General features: G+C 41.3%; 1 protein-coding gene across 2 annotated transcripts in view; it reads right to left on the reverse strand.

Annotated features, from left to right (window-relative positions):
* serinc4 (serine incorporator 4) overlaps positions 1–8,794 on the reverse strand; it is a 34,832-nt gene that overhangs the window by 7,832 nt on the left and 18,206 nt on the right. For both annotated transcript variants that reach the window (XM_032512255.1, XM_032512246.1), the window contains exons 5-6: positions 8,129–8,222; positions 2,845–3,056 (exon numbers count right to left, since the gene is read on the reverse strand). In XM_032512255.1, coding sequence (XP_032368146.1) covers positions 2,845–3,056; positions 8,129–8,222 — 306 coding nt within the window. The remainder of the gene's footprint in view (positions 1–2,844; positions 3,057–8,128; positions 8,223–8,794) is intronic.

Raw genomic sequence — 8,794 nt, forward strand, 5'->3', positions numbered from 1 at the left:
CACACACACACACACACACACACACAAATGCACACAGAGTTCACAAGAGGGTAGGGGTACAGAGCGTCCTCAAATCAGCAAAAGTAGAAACACCAAGGTGAAATAATAGTACATTTTAAAAGTGAAGAGTATTAAGTCGTAAAATGTACTCAGTGTATCAGTGGAAGAGTAGAGCAACTCATAGTGAGACTGAGAAGAATTGAACAAGAAATAAAGTCCCTTTCAGAGTTTCTTATTTTTTTTATTTGGTTCCTCATATTTGGTTTTAAACCCTTGGAAGGAAAATTCAGGAATGTATTTTTGTTTATTTTGTTGCAACATCCAAATCTGTTGAAAATCTGCATATTTTCATTTTTAATCAGTAAAAACTGAAAACAACAAGCCTCATAAAGAATAATTAAAAAATTATTTTGTTAAGTAGCCTATTCCGATTACCTTGAGCTCCTCCACAAGTATCTGAAACTCCTATATACTATTATATACTCTTACATATACAGTATTTTGTAAGAGTATTACAAAATTTCGAGTAAATTTACAGTATTTTACACATTTGTCGGAAAAAGGACCACACTGCACAAAATCCACAAAAAATGCACAACAGTGCATGTACAAAATGCACGTGTTTAACCTGTTGCCTTGCAGGCAAGACGGGACCATCAAAGCATGGCTCGTCATACGCACACACAAGCATTGAATGACCCCTCACATGCAATATGTCTTTCAAGGCAAAACCTACTGGATCTTGTGCAATAATTAAATCTATTCTTGTGTTTTATTGAAATAATTTTATTCTGTTGCAAATTGACATTGTAGTCATTCATTTCACTTGCTATTTTAGAACCTCTTAGGCTGTAGACTCTAGTTTGCTGAAGTAGTTTTGGTTTTGTTCTGTTTTTCTGTCTTTTTATTGCATCGATTGGGAGCAGCTCTCCTAATATCGTATTCTGTAAAATGACAAAGGCTTTCTTTGCTCTTCTAGTCTATATCCACGACCTTCAACCTGGATGTCACTTTCTGAGGACTTTACCTGCTCCTCAGATCTCTGCAGGGTAAATCCAGACAGCTAGCTAGACTATCTGTCCAATCTGAGGACTGTGGTTACCTGGTCCTCAGATCTCTGCAGGGTAAATCCAGACAGCAGCTAGACTATCTGTCCAATCTGAGGACTGTGGTTACCTGGTCCTCAGATCTCTGCAGGGTAAATCCAGACACTAGCTAGACTATCTGTCCAATCTGAGGAGTATGGTTACCTGGTCCTCAGATCTCTGCAGTGAATCCAGACCACTACTAGACTCTGTCCAATCTGAGGACTATGGTTACCTGTCCTCAGATCTCTGCAGGGAAATCCAGACAGCTAGCTAGACTATCTGTCCAATCTGAGACTGTGGTTACCTGGTCCTCAGATCTCTGCAGGGTAAATCCAGACAGCTAGCTAACTATCTGTCCATCTGAGGACTATGGTTACCTGGTCCTCAGATCTCTGCAGGGTAAATCCAGACAGCTAGCTAGACTTCTGTCCAATCTGAGGACTATGGTTACCTGGTCCTCAGATCTCTGCAGGGTAAATCCAGACAGCTAGCTAGACTATTTGTCCAATCTGAGCTTTCTGAGTTGGATGACTAAAATAACTTTTAAACGTACACATGTTCCACCAAAACAAATTCCCTCCTGATGCTATTTTGCAGCGGCACAGGGGCTCCCCTTGGCTCTTAGTACCACCCAAGACAATTGTGATTGGCTTAAAGAAATGCAAATAAACCAGAGCACGTTTTTTGTGTGGACTAGCCAGACCCTTGTCCGCTCCACAGCGTGTGGATGGCCTGGCAAAGCGAGACTGACTACTCTATAACTTTACTGTGGATCAAAAGATGCGGGTGCATCTGGGCCTCTTACATCTATAGAGCTTTTCAACACAAAAATGTACCTCAGAGTGTGTAAATAAAGACAATAATATCAGAAAGTTTTGATAACTTTTTTGGCATTTAGAAAATTAGAAACTAGACAATTAGTTGACACATCCACGGGGAAGAAAAGCATTGGAATTCCTCTTCCAGGAGAGAGTGATATCATAGCATTTAACACCAAATTAGAGTCCTCGTTTTGAAGCTATATGCTCAGTGTTCCATGGTAAGCCGATTAAATCTGTTCGTGGGGTTGATGGGCCCCTTCCCAGACAAACATTCCTCCAAAGAGTTATCAGGGAGACAGAAAATGTGCCCCGAGCCAAATCCTTCTCCTCCTGTAGACCAGAATAGAATCAGATCTTGGATTGCCAGCCCTTCCTCCACAGCGCTGTGGAAGAAGGTCTGGCAATGCAAGACTAATTCTATTCTAACTTGTGTCATCAAGCTGCAACGTTTTTTTTTTATTTGCGTTTCTGAACAGTTCACATTTGCGGTTACAAGATTCTTACCCAACACAGATATGTACACTACAGTATATGCATTGCGTACCTATGCAAAATCTTAACCGCCAATGTTAATCATCAAATAAATACTGTGGAATGGAAAGTTAAATGTTTCCTTTTGAATTATAGTCGAGCATAGTAAATTCTTCCAAAACGATAATACTCAAGAAAAATAGAAATATCTCAGCTTACACTGTACTAAAGCAGCTGTATGTTTCAATTGTAAAACCCAAACATGTGCAGACAAAGCAGGCCTGCGTTCAACGTTATGGTTCTTACAGGGAGAAACAGATATTAGCTTACATCTAATTATAATTATCAGCAACAGCGCTGGTTTCAACAGGGGGATGTTTGCATAGCTGGAGATGGACTACTTGGTATTTTACCGCTGAGAGCCGACGACAGACATGCACAGTGTGTGTGTTTCATCGACTCACTCTGCCTCACGCACGGGGTGACGGCGATGAAGGACACGAGGGCACAGAGTCCCAGGTTGATCCACAGCAGGGCCTTGTTGAAGTGGCAGGCGATGGGGTGTGTGTAGTACTTGTACATGAAGGTGAAGGCCATGGTGGCGATGGTGTAGAAGAAGAGGGTGGCACACATCACCGCCAGATACCAACGCTTGTTTTCTGCTGCTCCGGTCAACCTGACGGGGGAGAGGACAGAGAGACAGATATTCATTTCTGCCTGGATGATGCATATGTCGGTGGAACCCACCTAAAGTAGAACATCCCACCAAGTGGACTAGGTGCGAGGCGGAGTACAGAGTGTGCATGCCAGTCTCTCATGGCTCAGAGTCGATAGGCATGCAACCTTATGAGTTGTTTTAGGAATTTCTGTTTTAGTAAACAGACAATTTGTTCTGCAAGATAAGTTATGTGTGAGAGCAACACACATGGGTGTCACTTTGGTTTGAAATGTGCTGGGGACCTACTGTTGTTGCATTTTTAAGTGCATTTTCAAAAGTGCTGGGTACAATGACACATTCATTTTCTTCTCTCTCATGCAGGTCATGTTTTAAAAGACGCTATTCTGTAGCTTACTAATGTAAATGAATAAAAATGTATACAAAAACGTGATGATGTTCTACATGTTTTATGAAGAAGAAAGCCCTAAGTTTTCAAAAAGCATTAGACACATGAGCCACTATGTTCTGCTTCATGTATCCATGCAGCATGTTGACAATGTGACATGATGGGACATCAGACCCAGAGGGGAGCCACGAAAGGAAAGAAGCGTGTAGCCACAGCAGCAACGCTTGTGTCTGGGCCTGCCTTGTGGGGATGGAGACTTTTTGTGGATTTGTTGGTATCTGTCGCTCAAGAATTATGTGTGTTATGATCTTTTTTTTTTTAACTAAATTGAGCTTGACGAAATCTGATAGGCACGCGTACCCACCGTCCCTAACGAAATCAATGCCTGTGTCAACACATGTACACTTAGTACACAGCAGGCTGCTAGGGGTGTCAAGGAAAAGCCCTGAACTGTTCAGTGTGCAGGTCTTTAATGTTTAGAGCCATCACAATGTGAAATAGCTAGACAACTGCAGTGGAGGCACCTACTGTAGCAAGGCCAGGTTTAAAAAACATTTCAACCATAACTAAACATTAGTTAATCTAACCGGGATGGACTATAATTGTGAAATGTGATGTTATCCTATTTGACATTAATTTATAAAACATGTACACAAAGTGATAATCTTCAACTTGTACTATATGTCTTGTTTTAAACGTATGTAAAATTGCATGTTTATAATTTTTGTGTATGTGTTGTGACGGTTGTATGTGGACCCCAGGAAGAGTAGCTGTCACAGCAGCCAATGGGGATCCAAATAAAGAAATAAAGAAGAAATAAAGGGGGCATTATGTTTTCAGTGCTGTTTGATATCACCAATACCAGTTCACAAATTTAAATGAATGTTGCCAAAAATCTAGGTCACTAGTAGAAGCCTTCGAAGTCAGACGTTTTTAATCTAACAGCCTTTAATGTTGTTAAAAAATTATAAAATATTTTTCTGCAACAGACCATGCAATAAATTCCACTGGGCTTTTGCATTGTGGGTCTACAAGTCCAGTTTTTGACTTTATTTTTCTCACTGACAATGACTTCACCCCAGGGGCGAGTCTAGAATCAGATTTTTAGGGGGCTCAGCCCCTAATGAGAATGCGACTGACACAGGGCCATGCAAAAATAAGCAATTTCACTGGATAACAATAAACATATGTATTTATTATTACATTAGAGGAAGAATGGAAAATATTAAACATGTGAAAAAACTACAAAGTCCTTGTGTAGTGATGGCCAAATGAAGTGTCATGAACCAGTGTCTTTACTTTCTGAGCCCACTAGATGGCGCTAGTGGGCTCAGAAAATAAAGACTCTGGTTCATGAAGCTTCATTTGGCCATCACGACTTTTATGGACTACCAGAATCAAATGAATTTATAATGAGGTGTTAACAATAAATAAATAACAAATAAAACTTTTCTTGACTGGGTTACAGGTGCATAGCATGGGTGACACAAGATATTAAACCTGTTTCTTAAAACCAAGTTTGCAAACTCTAACTTGAAGCACTAAAATTGATTAAAAGAAAAAAAACGGGGTTTTTTTTGTAATTTTTAGTGGATCTGAGATGAAATTTTAAATCTAAAAATGGTCTAAAATTCCCACTTCTTCATCGTATAAAGACACAAAGTGCGTAAAACACAGTTTTCAGGACACAAATGTTGCATGTGTCCATAAGCTGCATCATGAAGCTCATGGAGTTTAGAAAAAAATCTGATGTTTTAGTGCTGGAGCTATAAAAAAATGACGACAACGTAGCATGTTGTCTTTTGACCTGTAAACCCAGAATAGGCAGACAAGCTTTACCACGGAAAAGAAAATAAGAGGATTAGCTTTGGAAAAGGTCCAGATTGAATAAATCTGCTTTGTTGCTACAAAATGCTACAAAATGTCACAGCAGAAATCAGAGGTGGCTGAGAGAGACAACAGCGAGACACAGAAAATAACATCTGGGACAATCAGGTTGTCTGGGGACAAGTCTGGCGGATGAATGAGGACATGACTGAGACGACGTGGAGAGGAGGAGAAGTAAAAAAGAAAGAAACAGGGGGAAAATGGAAGTCAAACGTTAGCTGATTGGCATCAGCTGGGTCATTCATGCTTCACCAGTCATCAGTAAGTCATTCATCAGCTGTGGGACTACCAGCTGACATTGGAACATCCAATTGTATCCGTGCAGCCAGGACATTTCACTTGACCCGTCTCTGCTGATACCGCCATGCCGTTTCCTGCTACAGCTCCTTCCATCATTCTACCCTCCTCCTTTTTGGTATTGTTGACACTTCAAAAATGATTTAATTAGAGCTGCAATGACTTTGTTTTTCTCACTAACAATGGCTGTAGGAAACAACAACACATTCTCATGGTGTGTGTCCACAGTCAGCGTCATTTTAATGCTTCCCATTCATTTCTATAAACACAGTCGTGCAATGCATTCTGGTAGCAAAGCGGGTGCTTTGGAGAAACGGGGCGTTGAGTGGCCTGCTCCCCATTTGCATGATGTAGAATCCAGTCAACGTTATGCAAATGAGGAGCAGCCGGCTCGGCTCGACGCCTCTCAAAAGCTGACGAAAATCTTTTAAACTGACCTGAAGGAAAGACAGATTCAGCTACTGCATGGTCTATTTGTCGCTTAAAATGTTAGTATTTTCGTAAAGATTCCAAACGAGCCGACATTATGGTTGTTGTTTTTTCCAAAATCCGGGAGCTGACAGCCCCACTTGACACGTTCATCCAATCAGCTGCAGTCATCGCGGTTGTAAGAGGCTGTAGTTTTCTTTGCCTGTCAGTGGTCATTGAATAGAAACTGGTGGTCAGTCCACTAGCGTGCGATGCTGGGAAGCAAGGTGATCCCTTTTGTGAAAATAACGCGCATATGGTAACATACCATCACTCCCGTCGCGTCAAAAAGCAACGCTTGGTCAGGTGCCTTTGGCGTTTGTTTTTGTTACAAGTCTCCTTCAGCGTCTTATTTAGACGCAGTTGGTTGGGACTCTTTTTCATCACCTTTTGATGCTCTGGATCACGACCCCTTGGCGTCCCTATTTCATGCTCTCGAGACTGGGGTCTAGCCCTTTGGCTATTGGGGTCTCTTTTTGATGCTATGGTTCAGGACTCTTGGCATCACTTTTTGACGCTCTGGGTCGGGACATACGTTTTAACTGATATGCAGCAAAAGAACGGGACAGTGCTTAGGGAAAGAGGGTGGTATGGATTACATAGTGTACGTTTCAGTGACACGTGGGACAAGAACAGGACAAAACAACCTGTCTCCTAGGTGAAAGTCCTGTGTAGTTTGACACATCCATCCACGACCCCAACCAACTGCGGATTTATGGTCTTTCATTCCACTAACCCTAACCCTACCTATCTTAATATTACCTCATCTCAACTTCATCATACTAACTGTTTATGCTGCTTATGAAATCTATCTCTATATTTGTGTCATTGTCTCTGTGTCCCACCCAGCAGCAAGAGAGCCTGGGTCTGTCACAGGTTTCTGCCAAGAAGGAAGTTTTTCCTTGCCACTGTTGCACTAAATACTTGCTCTTGGGGTAATTCTTGGAATTGTTGGGGATTTGTAAATTATAGAGTGTGGTCTAGACCTACTCTGTATGTAGTGTCTTGAGACAACTCTTGTTCTGATGTGATACTATAAATACAATTGAATTCAGTTGAACAAAAAAAAGGTGTCTATGACTCGAATGAATGAATTCATATTATATTCTGAAAATAGAAAAAAAAAAATGAATGGAACAGTAATTGAGTTCCAGATGTTGAGACGGAGGGGGAGGGGTTACTGTAGTTCTGCTAATCACTAGTGTAGAAGAGTGACTCTCTTCTCCAGATGTGAACCAGGCGCCTGTATGCATATGTAAAGATTATATACTGTAAGAGGTGAGCGACCATATAATTTCTGTCCTCTTGAACCATGTAAAATTCCACAAGCAAAAAAACAGCTCTGTTTTTTTGTTGTTGTGGGTTTAAGGGCAGAAGAATACCCAACAACTCACACGGGGGGGGGGGGGGGGGGGGGGGGGGGGGGAGAATAAAGTCTGAAAAAAAATCATCTCATGGAGGAAACGTATTTTTTCTTCTTGTTGTGACCCCTTTTAGATGCATCTTGGACTCAATAAGCAACACGTTTTCAGCAACGTGATGGAATCAGGGACACTCTAAGGTCAAAGGTATGTGGACAACCGAAACATCACACCCATTATGTGGTTAGACCACCAGATGTTGAACTGCTGCAGGGATTTGTTCTCACTGATGTTGGGTGATAAGGTCTGGCTCATTCCAGGTCGTCCTAAAGGTGTTGGATGGGGTTGAGGTCAAATTCTTCAAAACCAAACTGGGAAAACCATTTCTCTATGGAGCCGGCTTTGTTCACGGGGACACGACATGCTGCGCGTAGTTCGATTAACTTCAGCCGAGACCAAAGGAGCACAAACAGCCCCAGACTGAACGGATCTGGACAGGTGTGTCCATGTCATTTGGTCTTATAGGTCACACATGCGTATTTCATCAATTGACAGCTTGCTCTCACACGCTCATGTCCTTTGCTACAGTCTATCCTATGTTGTGAATTATATCCCTATCCCAATGAAAGATATATTCATTAATATTTTATTGATATGACCTTCTCACTCACCAGTTCTTGTTCCAGGTGTGCGCAAAAGCTGTGATGAGGGTGAGTTGGATAAGGATGAAGGCAAATCCTCCCACCACACCAACATAATGCCAAGCTGAGAGACAGGGAGAGAAGAAATAATTGTGATTTATTTCAGGGATGCAAGACAAGGAGAGGAAACGGAGAGAAGGATTAAAAAAAGAAAAAGAACAAGCCGTGAATCATAAATCAGCTCTGATCTCAGCCGTGTATCAGCTTCAATTTTATTGTTCCCAAACAAAGTGAAATCAAGCCGCAGAGATTTATGGCGCAATCATTTTTGGGGGTGAGTCGACCTGAAGAGTGGTGTGTTCAGGAGCGGGCCTCTGCTGCCCTCTGGCAGGGGTCAGCAAGAGGTGCACTACAACGCATCATCATCATCTTCATCATCATCACATTCATCCTTGTGTTGTCTTCCCGTCAAAATTGAAAATCAGCAATTTTGTTGATGCTTTTTAGAGATGTTTTTAACTTTTTTGCTATTTTGACGTTTACAACACTACGTAACACTAACACTAACTAAAATCATTTTTGGAATTTATGGTCAATAAACCTAATTTTTCAGAAAATTATACCTAATGTTTGAGTTAGAAAAGCAGAAATGAGGAATTATTTGGACTAAAATTAAAGGAATGGATGTTGATGGAT

This window comes from Etheostoma spectabile, chromosome 1 (genome assembly GCF_008692095.1).
Source record: "Etheostoma spectabile isolate EspeVRDwgs_2016 chromosome 1, UIUC_Espe_1.0, whole genome shotgun sequence".
NCBI lineage: Eukaryota > Metazoa > Chordata > Actinopteri > Perciformes > Percidae > Etheostoma > Etheostoma spectabile.